The 18,793-nt window shown below is 35.1% G+C and overlaps 1 protein-coding gene across 1 annotated transcript in view; it reads left to right on the top strand.

Moving 5' to 3' along the window:
- The window catches only part of KIAA0586 (KIAA0586 ortholog), a 159,967-nt gene extending 142,098 nt beyond the window's left edge, over nucleotides 1–17,869 (top strand). Inside the window, exons 27-29 of the mRNA XM_012663732.1 lie at nucleotides 8,417–8,429; nucleotides 8,853–8,918; nucleotides 17,576–17,869. Of these exons, the coding sequence (XP_012519186.1) occupies nucleotides 8,417–8,429; nucleotides 8,853–8,918; nucleotides 17,576–17,727 (231 nt within the window). The 3' untranslated portion in view covers nucleotides 17,728–17,869. The remainder of the gene's footprint in view (nucleotides 1–8,416; nucleotides 8,430–8,852; nucleotides 8,919–17,575) is intronic.
- The last annotated feature ends 924 nt before the right edge of the window (nucleotides 17,870–18,793 follow it).

Below are 18,793 nucleotides of genomic sequence, written 5' to 3'. Positions count from 1 at the left end.
CCAGAGTGCTAGGATTACAGACGTGAGCCACCGCGCCCGGCCTTCCTCATATGTTCTTAACAAACATATTTTTCTTTTTTGTGCATACATATTTTGTTATATAAAAAATTAGTGCTTAATTTGATTAAAGTTTCTTATCCATAATATTTTACTTTTTACTATTATTATCACTATTATTGTTGATGTTATATAGAATAAGATTTTACTTATGTAAAATGCCCCAAATTTTTGCCTTTGGGCCCAGCTTTTTCCCCACCTCCACTCCAACCACAGGTCTAACATCATCTAGGTAAGCTTAACACTGGTAGCTTTATAAAAAATCATTGCAATTTTTTTAAGTAGGAAAAGTCTCCTAAGATTTCCCTTTGCTGCATAAAACAGATAACAAATGCCATATTTCTTCCCATGTAATTCATATGTAAAACATGTAAAAACATGTTATTCAAGCCTAATTTCAGCTCTTAGAAGATATGTCATGCCAAAGCAAACCTGTGATGATTTAGAAGTGAAATGTAAATGAAAGCGACAGACACTGGAGGTAAGAGAGACAAATTAAAATTTGAACTTAGGAATGTGAAATCTTCTAGGCATTTGGATCGATTTTCGAATGGTGTTTATGACACCTGTTTATAAAGAAGAGCATCTAGGGATTATCTTTGAACAGTTCTCATTGCTTACAGTATATAGTCTTAGGAAAATTCAAGTTACTTCCTTTCCTGTTTGCCTTTCCTACATAGGGCCATCTCCTGCAAGGAGTAGAAGAGATGAAGACTTGGATCTGTATGATACTGTTCATAAGCAATAGGATACTAGTTAGCTGGAACTAAGTTTTCTAAGATGGCTTTTTATTGCCTTTCATCCTGCCTAGCTTTTCCTTTCTCCTTGGAAACCTTAGTTTTTAGAAGAACCTTTATTTTGAGGAATAATGAACAGCTTTACTCCTTGGAATGTGTAGGTATAGCTGTCTTATTTGGGATACAGCTTTCTTTACTCTTTCTTCCCCTAACTGATCTGGCTGATTTAGTTAACGGGACGAGAAAGCAGATCTTTGGAGGTGAATGGTGCATCAGTTAAATGGAGCCACTTCATTCATATATTCTTTCTCGCACGTGTACTGGGACCTTCATTCACTCAGTCCTTATTCTTCTTGGCTAGCTATTCCTGGGGCTCCATGTCATGCCTGACCTACATAGTTACCTATTTAAGTACTCTTTTCACCATCCAAGACTTCCATGCCTTCTTGTTCTACACTAATCCCCATTCTGTACTTCTCCTAATTTCAAGGATCTCTGATTTTGTTCCCTGCTGTAATGAAGATGCAATTTGTGCAATTAGAGCCAGTTAGCAAACTGTGGGGTAGAGTTTGAACTGGACTTTTGCCTTTCCCCAGTAATTTTTTTATTTCATACTGATCTTAGCTCCCAAATAGTACTTATTTCAGTCCTTCTCCCCACACTCCTGATCTCAACTTTATTCCTCCAATTCTCTTTTAATATATGCTTTTGTAAAGTCTACTCTTTCATAGATGAGTATTTATAGCTATTCTAGCTCCAACTTCTTAGGGTTCTACGTTAATCTTCTGATTTTTTTCTTTTTGGCTTGAAAAGTTAGTTGTGCTTTTTTCCTCTATAAAGGTAACCTTTCCACCTGCAGCCTTGATCACATCTCATTTCTACCCTTGACATAGGTAGAGGGAGAAAGATGTAGTCCTGACAGGAGAAAAGAATAAGTACAGAGAAAGGAAGGGAGAGAATAGAAAGCAGGGAAATGTGGGGTAAATAAGATGAAGAGGAGGGAGGAAAGAACAGGAAATGAGGGATGAAGCTCAGGTGAGAAAAGAGAAAGACAAATTGGGGAAAGGGACTGAGGATGGAATAAACAGAATCACTTATTCTTATCTGCAGAATGAGATGGGATAGGACTTGAAAATTCTTAAGGTCACTTGCAACCGTATACACTTCGTAATTCTAGTCCTTCTCAACCCCTCACCCTGGACACTTGACAGTATCCCCTGTGCCTTGTATCATACCTTTTATGATGATTTTTTTTACAGCCTGCATCTAGAGAGTAAAGCTCTAAATTCCTTAGAGACAGGGGCCTTGTTTCATTCATCTCTGAGAAAAATGTTGAGAAAAATTTTTAACAACTGTTTAACAGAATTGATGCATTGATGATTGATGCATTTATGCTTAGTCCCTCTTTTATAAGACTTTAATAACATGTTTTCTTACTTTTTTTCCTATCCTAGTTTTTACATGGAAATTCAGTTTATGATAACATAAGCATAAACCAATTTCTTGGATTTGATGATTAAGTTTAGTCAGAAGGATTAGTTATCTAGCACTGTTGCACAAACTAATTTTGACTTTTAAAAAAAGTGTTTGTGATTATATATATGTATGCAGCAGAGTACAGGGGGAAAATACCTATGGCTGGAAATACTTAAGATGGCATCAACCTACATACCAAATTGTTACTCCACGTCTGCTTCTCTGGTTTACTTCAGAATGACCTTGCATGAGATGAAAGATCTAATGGAACAGGAAAGGTATCTTTAAGTGTTCAGCCACAGCTTTTAGGATGGGAAGTGTCAGTGGGGATAATCTTGGCAATGCAGCAACTATAAATTGGGAACCCAAGTTGTGTCTCACATACCACAATCGTTTTCGCAATTCCACAGATATTATAGATGTCTTTTCTTTTAAGAAATCTAATTATTATTTTTAACATAAAAGCAAAATAAAACAGGGTCACTTAATTATAAAATAAATTATTAAATATGTGCAGGACAAATTCTATGTAAATACATCTCATTATTTTCAGAGTCTCCCCATGGGCTCCTTATCCATGACCTAAGACTGGTGATTATAAATTTAAGACTTTCTTGGGTGTGTTTTTAAATCGATAGTAAATTCAGAGACCAAAGTTGTGCCAGGGTTTCCAATAGCAGAAACGTAATTAATTGTGAATTATTTTAAGCTAGAATGCTATTTACTCTTTGTTAAAATAGTAATATAAGTTACTCTGCTGTGGAATGCATCCCAACAAAAGTCTTTAAGTGAAATGTTATTGCTAAAAAATATTTTAAAATCTAACTGTTAGTCTTTGTTATACTTGTCAGAATGGACACTTTTTTGTGTAATGACCCTCACTCATACAGTCAGGTTATGGAAAACATGCCTTTTTTTCTTGTGAATATAATTGCAGTAATACTGTACCACTTAATGAAGTCAGAAAAAATAACTTAGGTAGAAATGTGGTTCTACCAGAAGCCTTGTGATTATTGCCTTTTATGTCATTCTGCCTACATTCACATAAATCAGGACTTAGGAAGTCCTGGAAATAGTATGTTGGATATTTTCTAATTACTGTGTCAGCATGATCAATCATTTTCTAAATTTGCCAGTTTCCTGAAATAGTTTAGCCTATGTTCATAGCACTTTACAGGAAGTAGCACAAAATTAGTTTCTATGTCCCCATATATTTCTCTTGGTGTCGCAAAAGTATATGTTGTATAAATGAAATATTTGTCTTTGGCAAAATGGCCTGTACACCAAACTACAATTAATGAATACAAGAATTGGAAATCAAAACTTTGTTTAGTCTAAGGAAAAACAATTCTTTAAACTGTAACCACAGGGCTGCTTCTTGTTTGTGTCAATGCTGGGTGACTATTATTGTCTTCTGTGAATTCTCTGGGGCAGGGGCCTGACTTTGTTGAATGAGCCAATTGTTTTCCTTTGTGTTGCCCATCTAGTAAGTTCCCATCTGGTTTGTATCAGACTGTTTTCACAGCCAACAACTGCTGCCTTCTCTATATCCTGACACTTCGGGGCCCCATGCTATCAAAGCACTGCTGCGATGGCCTTGCTGGCAGGGCCTATACAGCTGTGCCTCACAGCTTGGAACTATTACCCAGAGTAATGGTAACGTAGAACTTGGACTGGCCCTTATTCCCATTGGTGTCATGTGTACAGTCAGCAGAAACCCACCCTCTCCTTCCCTCCCCCTTGCCCTGAAACTTACTATTCAACAGAAAATCTTTAAAGCTCTTATTTTAGGATATGGAATAGTGTTGTTCTTATTTTCTGGTGGCTTCCTGTATTTGAAAGCTCATTTTTCATTCTTCCACTCTTTTAAAAGTTACCAAGTCTAGCCTTGGGGAAGTGAACTTGTCACTATGTCACATTTAATTTTTATTTTGAAATTGAGTTAGGAATGATGAGATATGGCAAAACCCACTATAAAGGCTACACAGATAGTACAGTGTATTTTTAGTGATAATCATAATTGAGAGAAGTTTTCATATTTAGGATAGATTTCCATCTCAGAAAATAGATTTTCTGTCTGTAGATTATAAAGGCACTTAGCTTCAAACTGCTTAGTAAATATTAGGGAGTTACTTTGCCTTCAGCTTTGTTAGTTATCAAATGTCATTTATAAGATTATTATAATAGTGACCTCTAACAATCTGTGGCATAGTGTAATATAGTTGAATTAGAATTATAGGAGTTATTGTTGAGTAAGAGTTATAGTTGAGTATAAGTGTAGTTATCATATTATTGCTTTATAGACATAAACTGAAACAGCAAACTTTTACCAAAAAAGGATTAAATGTGCATTTACATAAGGTATTAAGATTTTAGAAATGCTTTTAAGATTAGTTAAAATTGGATTAGAGTTTGTGCTTTCATTTAAATCAAATGGCTAATTATCATAAAGTATTTTAGGTAGTAAGCCTTGTGAGAGTTAAACTACAGCAACAACAACAAAAACTTACTTTCTACTTCTGAATAATTTTAGCTCACTGGTATTCAGGGTTTTAAGAAAAATAACATAGAAGGGGTCCAGGAGTAGTGGTCCGCCTGTAATCCTAGCACTCTGGGAGGCCAAGGCAGGAGGATTGCTTGAGCTCAGGCTTTCAGGACTAGCCTGAGCAAGAGTGAGACTTGGTCTCTACTAAACATAGAAAAATTAGCTGGATATCGTGGTGCACACCTGTAGTGTCAGCTACTTGGGACACTGAGGCAGGAGGGTCGCTTTAGCCCAGCAGTTTGAGGTTGCAGTGGGCTATGATGTTGCCACTGCACTCTACCCAGGGCAACAGAGCGAGACTCTGTCTCAAAAAAAAAAAAAAAAAAAGAAATGAAAAATAATATAAAAGGGAATTTATCTTTGTAGTCATCAGTATGGCCTATGGCTTAGCAATAACTATTCACTTGATGCTAAAAGCTACCTAGTAAGCTTAGTAAGGCTATTTCATCATTGGAAAAAAAGCTTAAAACTACAAAATTATCACCTTTTAATTGCTGAAACTAACCTATCAGATTTTTTCAATTTTAACTTTTTCTGGAAGAATGATACGCATACCGAAAAGTATACATATCATAATTGTACAGCTCAAAGAATTTTTATAAATGGAGCACACTTGTGCAACCAGTACCCAGCTCAACAAAGAGAACACTGCCAGCACCTCCAAAGACCCTCATGTTCCCTTTCAGCCACAGTTCCAACCCCACAAGCATAAAACCACTCTTCTGACTTCTTACAACCTAGATTAGTTTTCTTGATTTGTACTTCACATACCTTAAATCATATGGCATATATGGCTTCTTCCTTGAGGCAAACCTATTGTAATTTTTAAGATTCTTTGCGCTTTTAAACCATCATGTCATGCTTTTATAAAGAATTATCTGAGAGAAATTTGTTTTAGTAGCTGTTTCACAGGCTGTTCAACCAACAGGAAGTGTGTTGTAGATAAAGTTGTCTACTAAAACAGAGTCGCTTAGTTCTCAACCAAATTTTGATGTTGGAATGTCTCTCTAGACATTCCTGCCCCTAAAAGGCAGGCACACTCTCTGTCATAACACCACACAGCACTACATTCAAGTACTGAAATGCCTTTTAACGAGCTTTAATAATTAAATTTACATTATTCAAATAGTCATCTGCATTCAGGATAGCTGAGTCATCATTTTCTTAATAATTTCTTGGCAGTTGGATATACACTGTTATGCTGCCAAGATGCTATTTCTGAAAATGCTATTATTTGAAAGAGTTCATATACCTACTAGATGTGTAACCAATGAGTAACTTAATTTGGAAGATCTGGCCAGATTATTTGTTTAAAGTGTGCTTTTTTCTATATATTTTCAAGTACCCTAATAATAATCCTATTTTTTTTCAATGAACTCACTTTAGTATTAAAATGCGCTATCCTGAATGTCACTAATTTTAGATGTCTCCTTATTAGATTTTGTTTTAAATTCTGGGCATCATCCATTTAAAAGTTTATGTTTTGTTATGTGGGTTAAACAATTCGTTTTGGGGGGACCCTCATCTTTGTAGCCTTGTTTTACAGTTAGCAGCCTATAGTACTATATACCTTTCTTAGATAATTTATAAAGAATTTACTTAAAATAATCTTAAAAAGATTTATAGATTTAAATATTGCTATACCAATGATTCTTATTAAAGATAGCATTAAAGAGCCTGAAATAAACTTTCAAGTCAAAAATAAAAATTTTTAAAATATAAGAATATAATTATTATAAAGCCCAGATTCCTATCCTTTTAAATACAGTATTTGAAAAGCTTGTGTACTAACTATAACATGGCTTACTTTCAGTTGGCACCATGTATAGCCACAAGATTTTGAATGATTATTTAAAATGAAAAGCTAAAATATTGAGGTAAGGTGTTTGGAAGAAGCACAGTACATATAAGTATTTCAATCCCAGTATCCCTGTGTGCCTTCATTTAAACCTTTTTCAGTAGTACCCTGCTTTTGCAGCCTAGGAGTGTTATTTCCAAAGCTAAGATCACTTATTCTTTATTTTGTGGTATCTTCAAACATCTAAATAAAAGCTAACAAATCTGCTTTTTGTGGTAAAGGTAAAAAGATAAATTATATTCATAGATAATTTATGACTCAATTTCTAGTCAATATTACCCACTCAAAATTTCCATAGAAATTTATAAATCAAATAATTAGAAATTTTCTCTTCTCATCCTTTGACTTAAATATCAGTAAGTATGTTTCTTCAATTTTGAGTAGCAGGATGAGGAAATGTAAGAATCTACAAACTTGATAAGCAGTTTTCAAATTGTGTTGACCTGGTTGTAGGTTGTGTTTGCAACTTTAATCCTCAACTACAGAGCACAGTACTCACCCTTCCAGAAAACCCCATTCAACAAGTGAGAATTATGAAGCTCCTACTTGAATAAGTTACAAATAGTCAACTCTGATATTGAGATGGTGGCATTTTTTTTTTTTTTTTTTTTACTGTTGGGAGATACGGCAGAAATCAAGATTCTCCCCAAGTTGTGGTTGAGGAGAGTTTTGTTTATGTTTATAATAACAGCAACAATAATATGTAATAGTTCCCATGTAGGTACACTTCTCATATGTGACATACTCTGTTAAGATCTTTTATCAAGCCAGTTAGGTCGGTAATACTCTCATTACTTGCTACAAACAAATGGTTTTTCAATGAAGGGGCCTCTGAGGTGGTGCTGATACCTTTGTTTTATATGTGCTGTGTAGAATCTGAAGGCAGCCTTAGTAAGCCAGAGAGACCAAGCAGTAAGACCTTCTTTTCCTAGCTCTCAGAAACTTAAAGGGGACGTAAACATGAATAGCATTTAGTAGTTAAGGTCATAGCAAGCTCTTTTAATGCACTTAAAGATTTTTTAAAACTATATCAAAGTTGGATGTTTAATTATGGTGTATTTGTGGATTTCAAATATACAAGTGATTGTATTTGTCCACAATGTTATGTTTATAAAACTATATTTTCTTCTAAAACTAATTTTTTAGCTTTAATTTTTTTCACTGATCTGTATTGCATTCCATTAATTTTTATCAGTTTTGACAGTGTAACTACAATAGTTTAACATGAATATTTGTCTCCAGTGAGAATATATTATTCAGTGTAAGGAAATATGTAATGCTTATACTCTTGTTCATTTAAATATCTTATCTTCTTGGAAAATCCACCTGAAATTTTTGTGAAATAAAAGCAGCTTGAGAGATGACTGATTTTTGTCTTTGAGAGAATTGGGAAACAAATACTGATTATACTATGTTATAAATTTTTTCATATCACCCTGCCCTGAGAATTTGTTTGAAGTAACATTTATTGATGGTTATCGATTGACTATATTTCAGAGCACAGATTAATAGCATCAACACGGGTCCATGGTCTTAGTATCCAAGGTACCTTGTTGATTTGAGATCTATCTGTGCTACAGATGTCTTTCTTCAATTATTTAACTTTTCTCTACTTGCTAATTCTCTGGCCATAAAAAGAATTTTCCCCCAATCTGTTTTATTTTAATATTAAAAATTTGCTTTGGTTTAATAGTGTATTGCCCTTCTGTGCTCCCTGACAACTTTATTGGTTGTTTCACATAGATTGTCTTAAGCAGTAAGCCCCAGGGTGGCCTAGGGAGAAGGGAAATCGTACACTTCTTTTTACAATGATTAAATTCTTAGGGCTGAGAATCTATGAAAACTTTTAACCTTGGAAGAAATGGCCCATGAGTTTCTTCTGTTTAATACAAATTGCAAATTCTCTCATGATCCTTTGCTTCCCCCTTTCCCTCAACTTTGGTGCATAAAGATAATAATCCATTAGATAAAGTAGCTTTCTATCGACAGTCATTAAAATTCAGCTGTTTAACTTCCTTCTTTACATTAAGGGCACTAGATCAGGCTTCTGTTTACCTGGTTTTATGAGAGTAACTGTGGGAGTGCATTTGGTTTGTGTTATTTTTATTGACTAGGAATGAATCATGAGTATTTCTGTGCTTAACTGATTTTCTTCTGAAAAAAATTTTTTTAAACGTAGCTTACCCAGGTGATATGGATCGGACACAAACTGAGCCCAATCTGTACCTCGCATCTGTATTTACAGGTATGATTTTTACTTTAAAAGTTCTTGAACGTGTAGCTGTTCAGATTTTTTCATTTCCTTATGATTTCTTTCTCTCATGATAATCAGCACAAATCAGCACAATAGAAATGTTAATACCAGTTTTTAACTCTTCTAAAATATCTGTAAGTTCACCCAGGTATAGGACTCCCTTCTTGCACTAAACTCAACTCTCCAAAAGGCATAAATTAGGGAACAGGGAAAAAAAAAATCTATCATTTCCCTTTGGAAAGTTTATAAAATGTTGAATTAAAAGACTGCAGGTGTGGTATTCAGAGCACTGAGGATAGTACTTGAGATAATTCCATCTGGGGGAGGTTATTTGTTGGGACAGGACAGTGTTTAAACTTTGAAGTCAGTTTTAAACAAAGTGAAGCAGCTGGAACCTGGCATAAGAAGAAACAAATCTTTCGCATTAACTATTGCTTTTTAGAGGAAAAAGAATTGGAGTTGTTTTTACAGGTGTTGGTACATTTATTCTTCCTATAGGAACTGCTTTATTTTTACCTTAAGTTGTAAAATAAGCATTTGTCAACTCATGAAAAACAAGAAAAAGTAATAGGATATATATGTCTTAAACATCTTTTGGGATGAAACTATTGTAACATTTTAAATACTCCTTTTTAAACATGAAAGTAAGGAAACAAATGTTTAATAGTGACTACTTCTGGAAAGCAGAGGTAAATAAAATATTAGGTACTATACTTAACATCAAATGACCAGGCACCTTCTTCATCAAGACTTGCAGTATTTGTTCTCAAGCACTGAAGCTATGATGTTGCAAAATCTGCAGGACTGGGTTAAGTGTATGAGGAGAATTGAATTCAGCAGGCTAGTTTAGCAGCTGCTCACACAAGAAGTTGAAGTGAGAGTGGATGAGGCCAGGGTGGACAGGAAAAATGCTTCAAGAACTCACTAAAACACAGCTGAAATACTCTTAACATTTTCACAGACAGCTGGGAAGCAACTGCATTGCTGAAATTCAGGGCTGATTTTAAAGATAAGATCTGGTCAGCATGAATCTAAGCATGCTGTTAGCCAGGAGGAACTACAGACTGTCTAGGTAGAAACAAATCAATTTGGTTCAGCAGTCATTTCAAGGCCCATGTCATGCTGCAGCTTTGTAGAATGCAGAGGCTAAATAAGACACAGTTGTCCTAGTGGAGCACACGTTTAACAGGAACAGCAGGCTCACAAGCTAATAACAATAATAGAAGATGATAAGGTCACAAAGACTTATTGTGTACTTGCTGTAGTGATCATTTGGAACACAAAGGCTGTAAGTTTCTGTCTATGCTCTTAAGGAATACATTGTCCAATGGAAGTGACAGACACATAAACAATGACAGTGCAATTTGGTAAGTGCTACAGTCAAGTTGCCTTCTGCGCCTACAATTAACACGAGAGGAACTCCTGGTATTTCACCACTATTGCTGGCAAAACAGAATGTGATTCACTTGCACTTGGGGCTGGGGTATCCTTTAAATTAATGATTCTTATTTGGGAACCACAGATCACTTTAAGATACTAATAGCCATGACTACCTATCTTCCTCCCAAATTCTCTACTTCTATGAAGATAATTTGCATAAAGCTTCAGGGTATTCACAGATCTCCAGTCACCTGTCCATTGATCCTGGGTTAAGATCCTTCATGTACTTGGATTAAAGAGCATTATTAATACATTTGTTTACTTTTAAATTTATTTTTAAATGCACAGTTTATAAGAAACCAATCTTTATATGCATGTAGAAAAACCCAAATCCAGGCAATTAAAAGTCATTCCACTATATATTCATCTTATAGAAGAACACCATAAATTCATATACATGGCTTGTGCCATGTGTAGTTACCTAGTCAAAATGAGGAGTTTAACGTGCTGTAACTCTTCTATAGAAGTACTAAGGAAACTTTTCCTTCTTTTGTCTGATTGTCTCATGTTGTTTTAGGAGACAGTGCTTTGTTTGGATTCTTCTAAGTCTGAAAATAACAGAGATATAATAATGGGTTACCAAATGTTTGAGGATTAGAGTCAGAATCTAATACTTGTTGATGAAATGGATTATTTAAACTCAAAAAGCTTTTGGAAAGCTGTGTTATATATATTTTAAAAATATATCTATAGTGTATAAGCAACATCTTAAATGGACATTAAACATCCTATATCATTGCCTATATTACTTAGAGTAAATTATAGTTTTTCTGTTACTTAGTTTTATAAATCCAACATCAAAAAACATAAATTTTTTGAATTTTAAGTATTTTCAAAGCAAAAAATTGGAATTTCAAATGTCTAAACAGTATATTAAATTATGTCTTAGGAAGCTTCAAATGCATAGTCTCACTGTATGGCATCCCCAGCTTAAATGCGTGCCAGGTTAAATGACATACTACAAACGCGTGGAACCAAGAAATAGTCGTTTTTTTTAGACCTGAAAACAGCTGTTGAAACAATTACATCATAAAGTAATGACTTGACTGTGGAAATTCTAAAAGTCAAACTTTAAAAGCATCAAACTACATTTAATATAGGTAGAAAACATATTTGCTTTCATGGTGATTTATTAAGATATTATGTCTTTTCTTTAGAAAATAAATTTAAACTCTGTGAGGACCATAACTGGATATGAATGTTACCCTTTTTGCCTGTTCATAGCAATCTAAGTGGTGCTTTTTTAAATATATATATTCCCAGTCTGAAGAGTTTTCTTACAAGGTTCTAAAACTGTGATTTTTTTTAGCCTGTATAAATGAACACTTTAAAAAAGTCTTCCCAAAATGTACATTAACAAACACCTTTATATAAGGTGGTGCATTTTATTGATATAATTTGCTGATTAAAACACAGTTAACTAGAGTTTAAGATAGCATAACTATTGGAGGCCTTCCAGAGCTCTCTTTTTTTTTTCTTACTGCATTTCAGCAAAACATCCTTAGCCCTCCCTCTAAAGCAAGAGTATCTTTTGCAGCCCACCCTCAGGGTCATTGCCTCTTGAGATAGTTCCTTTCCAGTTGCATAAAAGTAAGAGCTGACCTGTTTGAGTGCTGTATGCCAACACTGTACAAAATACTTTATATGCATTATCTTGTTTAATCCTCATAAAACCCTCTGAGGTAGGTACTCTTTATTTTATAGATGAGAAAACTTGGATTTAGAGGTTACATAACTTTCCCAAAGTCTCTTATCATTCTCTACCCCTCTTACCCCTTACTTGTTTTTCTTTACAGCACTTATCACTTCTTGATTTATTATATTTTTATTTCCTTACTTGTTTGCTGTTCATCCCTACACCTAACTGGAATGTAAGGTCAGTGAGATCGGAGCCTTTGTTTTCTTCACTGCTGTATTCTCCAGCAGTGCCTGACACATAGTAGGTGCTCAGTTGATATTTGTTGCATGAATGGATGATCCCAGCTCTGCCCTGTTCCAGAATCCATGCTCTTATCCTCCCTGCCCTTTACTCCTTCCCGTAGAGAAGTCTCACACCAATGGTCTAGGTGGAACCATTTCTGAGTGATGTCATTTGGACCCCAGTCTTGACCTATCATAAAGAAACTTGTTCTTGAAACTTGATCCCTGCTCCTCTCGTTAGCTTCTCCTACAATTACAGAGCAGTACTTAAATGGAATTTCCCTCAGCTACTTTTGAAAGTAATACGTTTTTATTGCTGTTAATTAAGGTATTTAATATAGTACCAAAAGCAGTGAGTTATAGTCTTAGCTCTACCAATTATGAATTAATTAGATGAATTATATTAGACTTTCTTTTTTGAAAACCATCTCTTACTTTATGTGACTTTTCACTCTTCTAGGTCTCTTCCTACTTATCTCTCTGATATTTCCCTTTTGTTTTCCTTTATTTCCTCTTTATTTACCTTTCCTTGCCCTGTCCCACATTTCATCATCATTTCTGTTTTCAATCTATTTTCTCTCCCTAAGTGACTGCAAGTCTCATTAATTATTATATTCATATAGATGACTTAATTCTATATCTCTAAAACTGCCTTACAATATTTGAAATCTTTGTCCCAATTCCTCCTGAAGTCCGTTCACACATCTTGCAGGCATTCAATTCATCCAGTGTATAACAGGTCCCAGTATCTCTCCATCTCTCTACAACTCCAAAGCCCTCAAGTTTGTTTGTGTTCTTATTACTGCCTACTCAGTCAACTGAATCTGTCATTTCAGAGTCAATTCAATTCTCTGTAAGTACTAAGTCTCCCTCTAAAATATCTTGATTTTAGTACATTGCCAAGGATCATAAGTTCTTCCATGGACTATTTCTATAGATCCTTCCCCTCTCTCCTTATTTTCCACACAGCTATTAGTATGATCTTTTCTAAAATACATTTGCTCATATTACTCCTCTGTTCAGAATTGTTTATGACTCCTTATTGTTTACAGAACTTGGCCTTGGCCTTCCTTTAGAGCCTCATCACTCACCATTCCTCCTATCCAGTCAATACTTCGATATCAGAATACTCAAAGAGAAAAAAAAAGAAAAAGAAAAAATTAGATCATACTTTTTGTTCAAAAAAAACCAGAATACTCAAAATTCCCTTAACACACTAACCTTATCTTGACTTTATTTTGTTGTTCTCCTTTTCTTCATTGCCTTCCCACCATCTTGTAAGTCTCAGCTCAACTGCTGCTTCCACCTAATTTAAACTAAGTATTCCTACACATGTTTATCTCCATGACTAGATTATGAGCTTCTTGAAGATGAGGACTATATCTTTTTCATCTTTGTATCCTCTTGGTACCATCTTAGCTCCCTACTAAACAGTAGGTTCAAATAGATGTTAGTGAGCACATGCTTTTGGAAAAGCCCACTTTAACATCTCTGTGACTCCGTTACCTTGTCTGTCTCCCTGAATTAGGATCAGATAACATGCTGGGGAAAAGATATTTACAAAATTTTGAATTGCTATATAAATATAAGGCAATAACTACAAGAAGTAATATAACTTTTCAATGATTGAATTTAACATGTTCCTTGAGATTTGGAAACTTCTTGGAGATCCAAAAAAAAATAGTTATAGCTCTTGTTACATCATTGAGCAATTCAAGCAGTAATTTTGTACACATAGTAGAAAATGAAGATACATATAAAAAAGCAGTTTTGTGATGAGAGAAAAGAAGAGTATTTGGTATAAGTGTAGTTTCTGGCAGATATGTAACTCAAGAAATGGAGTTATTAAGAATAATTGGGGAAAGATAACATTAAATTGGTTGTATGGGTGGAAAATTAATTTGCTGTAGGCCTTAGTTATACTCTGTGTTAGATTTTTTTTACTTTATTGACAAGGTAAGCTCTGATGTTGTTTTGTGGACTCTGCATCGTAGCTTTGCAAAATGTGAGAATATTTATATAATGCTTATGTCCTATAAACATTTTTTTAAATGTAGTTCTTAGCATTTATTAGCATTTATTAATTTTAGTTTTTATTATATACTGACAGAGCTAAATTTCAAAGTCTTTTCCTATTGATTAAAGTCATTAAATATGAAATGTCCAATTTCAAATCAAAAGTTTAGTTTATATATCTCAAATAAGAAGCAATACAATTAATCAAAGTATGTGCCTAAACTATCAAAACAGTTTTGCCGTCTTAACAGTAGCTTGCTTACGCCAGCAGCAAAAAAGCCTGGAGAATGCGTGGTGATGAAATCACGAAAGGCCTTTTCCACAGCTTGTTGAGAATTGAATATTTTTCTTTGCAAGAAGTGGTCCGAAGCCTGGAAGAAGTGGTAATCAGTTGATGGAAAGTCTGGTGAATACGGTGGATGACAGAAAGTTTCAAAGTCCAGCTGTAGTAGTTTGAGCAGCGTTGCATGTGCGACATGTGATCAAGCATTGTCTTGCAAGAGGATCGGCCTGTCTCTATTAACCAATCTCAGCTGCTTAATCACAAGCATCTTCATCATTTCGTGCAATTGGTTGCAACAGACATACACTGTCATCGATTGACCGGGTTTTATGAAGCTGTAATGGATAATACCAGCGCCGGACCACCAAATAGACACCTTTAGCTTTTTTTGATGAATATTCAGTTTTGGACCTTCATCTTTATCCAACCATTGTGCTGAATGTTTGTGATTGTCAAGAAGAATCCGTTTTCATCACACATAATAATACGGTGTAGAAATGATTCACCTTTATGTAGTGATAGCAAAGAAAGGCAAGCTTTGAGATGATTTCTCTTCTGACGCTGGTTTAATTCATGCAGAACCCATCTATACAGCTTCTTTACCTTGCCACTTTGTTTCAAATGGTCCAGTATATTGTTGGAATAGCAACATCAAACCTTGCTGCTAATTCATGTGTAGGTTGAGATGGATTTGCTTCCACTACAGCTTTGAGCTCATCATTATCCACCTTGGTCTCAGGTTGCCCATATGGCTCATTTTCAAGATTAAAATCACCAGAACAGAATTTCTCAAACCATCAGCGTATTGTGTGTTCATTAACCACATCCTTCCCCAAACACTTTGTTGATATTTCAAGCTGTCTGCACTGAATTGGATGGAACTCATATTAAAAAATAACATTAATTTTTTACTTATCCCTGGTTTCACAAAAATTGCTCTTAAAAAACCTTAAAGATAATCATAAGCCAAAATGTATGCTTGAAAGACTGAGGATGTACCTTCACAATAAAACTAAAACAAGAAGTATTAAAGTGAAATGTTATAGGTATCAACTGTTTAACTTGACATAAGACTTACTTTCTTTTTAAATACTATGGTATCATAGTTTGTGATGTTGCTATAATGATAATGATGCCAGATCTAATCTCCCTTCCCCCCTTTTATTAAAAAAAATGAAGTTGATACAATTAACAAAAAGGAACTATATAGTATTTAAAATAGTGTTTGTTAGACTTCCTAATATGAAAGGAATTTGCCTTTTACAAGTATTCTGATCATCTTGGACAGCTGTGATTGAGTCATCATTGAAATATCCAGAACCGTCTACTTTTACTGTGGCCTCTATAAAAATGTAATGGAAAATTCTACTTTATTACTGTGGAAACTACTTAAAAAACATAAAGGGGTTTTAGAAAAATTACTATGACTCTTGACTAGAAAGATGTCTTTAAGATTGTTTTTAAGGTATTTATTATTATATCTATGGTAAATCCATAAAATTTAAAATGAAGATTTTTTTTGTGGTTTTAAATAATAACAAGTTGACATTCTTTATATTCTTAAGCAATATGCTTTAAACTTAGAGCAGTGAATTATGGTATAGACAGATATATACACATATGTAGTAGACTCTGGATTTTTAAACATATTAACAAATTCTGTATCCCAAACTGCCTCCCCTCTGCCACTAGCCAGCTTCTATATTAGATAATATAATATTGCTCTCAATCCATGGAGTGGAAATGTTTTCCATATTTCATTAAATATGATGAAGAAAAGTCTATTTTACAGAGAAAAATGTTTTCCAAAGTCAAATGTCAATATACTTGAATGACCACATCGATATTTTTTTTTTCTGACATTGCTTCCCTTATATCACTTCTGTTAACTAATGGCATAGCATCCTTAGACACTCAATAAATGTTTATTAAGAACAGGATCCTGAGTTGAGGTTCATTTTTTTAGCAGTAGGAGGGAGAGCAAAGTGCCTTGGCAGCCTTTGACATCACATGCTTTTTACACAGCTTGTATCTTACCGCCTTTAAAAAAAAAATCACGGGCCGGGCGCGGTGGCTCACGCCTGTAATCCTAGCACTCTGGGAGGCCGAGGCGGGCGGATTGTTTGAGCTCAGGAGTTCGAGACCAGCCTGAGCAAGAGCGAGACCCTGTCTCTACCAAAAATAGAAAGAAATTAATTGGACAGCTAAAAATATATAGAAAAAATTAGCCGGGCATGGTGGCGCATGCCTGTAGTCCCAGCTACTTGGGAGGCTGAGGCAGAAGGATCGCTTGAGCCCAGGAGTTTGAGGTTGCTGTGAGCTAGGCTGACGCCACGGCACTCTAGCCCGGGCAACAAAGTGAGACTCTGTCTCAAAAAAAAAAAAAAAAAAAAAATCACCTTCTTTCTACAACTAACTGCCAAACCCTTATTTTAGGGCTGATACAGTGTTTTATTGGATTTCTAGCTATCTGCTTAATGATAATAGGAATACTAGTGATCTTTTAGTGGCGCTCTTAGTTTTTGAGCACTTATTAAGTGCTAAGCTCTGTTTTTGAGCTCTTTACTGATATTATGTTATCCTCAGTGTACTGTGGAAGGTAGGTACTATTATCTCACTTAAAATATGGGGTAAATGAACTTTTGAGTGGTAAAATAACTTGCCCCAAATCACATAGCCACTAAGAGGTTAAGTGTGGATTTCAGAGACTAGATTCTTAACCCTACTCGATATAACCTAGCGTTTATCATCTGTACCACAACTTTTAGTGCTTGTATACTTTTTAAATGTTGTCTCTAACTGATTAGGAGTGTAGTGGAAAAGAGGAAGGGTGTATTTTGTCTTTCTGACAAGTTCTGAGCACATTGAGAAAAGAACTTCCCTCATATGCAATCCTTGTTTTGATTCTCCCATATTATTTAGGAAAGTATAAAGCACATAAATACTCAAGATGTGCTTATTTAGCTAAATGATTTTCTCCTTTGTGCAGGTGGTAAAGCAGTACCACTCTTAACTTCGCAGACGGTACCTGCCAAGATGTCTGTGACGCTGCCCTCAGTGAACCTCGAAGATTTGTCTCAGTCTCAGAGCATCAGCACGATACAGGGGGACATGGAGTCCTCGGGAACAGATACCTTCTGAATGGGAAGTGAGAACCAGCATGATGTTTATGCCACTGGTTTTGAAGTCGTTTTATTAATACTTTGGCTTAAAATCATCTCCCAGACTATTGTGGTCTTTAAGCACATCTGAAAGCCATCTGAAGCCATTTCTAATTTTTTTATTAAAATGAAAAGCATAATTGGGGTATTTAGGTAAAGTTTTTAAATAAAATAAATATAAATCATCATGAGTCCAATTGTGAGTTGTTTCTTAGAAGCCCGAGGTAGCATGGAGTTAATGGAAAGAGAATGGCTTTTGGTATCTAAGAATTTATTCTCGGCCAGGTGTGGTGGCTCATGCCTGTAATCTTAGCACTTTTGGACGTCAAGCGGGGAGGATCGCTTGAGGACAGGAGTTCCAGACCAGCCTGAGTGAGAGCAAGACCCTATCTCTACAAAAAATAGAAAAATTAGCTGAGTGTGGTGGTGTACACGTGCCTGTAGTCTCAGCTACTCAGGAGGGTCACTTGAGCCCAAGAGTTTGAGGTTGCACTTAGCGATGATGACATCACTGCACAGTAGCCCAGGAAACAGAGTGAGATCATGTCTCCAAAAAAAAAAAAAAAAGAATTCTAGGATATAATTATCTGTACATACTTATGAAATTATGTAGCTCAAGCTTATTCATTCCAACATTTTTTATAACAGCAAATAATTAAAAGCAATTTAATACCTGTTAGTAAGGGACTGGTACATTCATACAGTGGAATACTGTGTGGTACAAAAAACAATCTTAAAAGTGTATTAGAATAGGAGATTATGTCATAAAAGAGAAAAAAATTTAAAAAGCTTATATATTGGTAGGGAATTATCCCTGAGATACACTGTTTTGTTTTGTTTTGTTTTGTTTTTTGAGACAGAATCTCACTCTGTTGCTCAGGTTAGAGTGCCGTGGTGTCAGCCTAGCTCACAGCAACCTCAAACTCCTGGGCTCAAGCTATCCTTCTGCCTCAGTCTCCCGAGTAGCTGGGACTACAGGCATGTGCCACCATGCCTGGCTAATTTTTTCTATATATTTTTAGTTGTCCGATTAATTTCTTTCTATT

This window comes from Propithecus coquereli, unplaced genomic scaffold (genome assembly GCF_000956105.1).
Source record: "Propithecus coquereli isolate 6110/MARCELLA unplaced genomic scaffold, Pcoq_1.0 Scaffold83, whole genome shotgun sequence".
In the NCBI taxonomy this organism is placed as follows: Eukaryota; Metazoa; Chordata; class Mammalia; order Primates; family Indriidae; genus Propithecus; species Propithecus coquereli.
The sequence above is the reverse complement of the archived record's forward strand: the minus strand, read 5'-3'. Positions and strand labels throughout refer to the sequence as shown.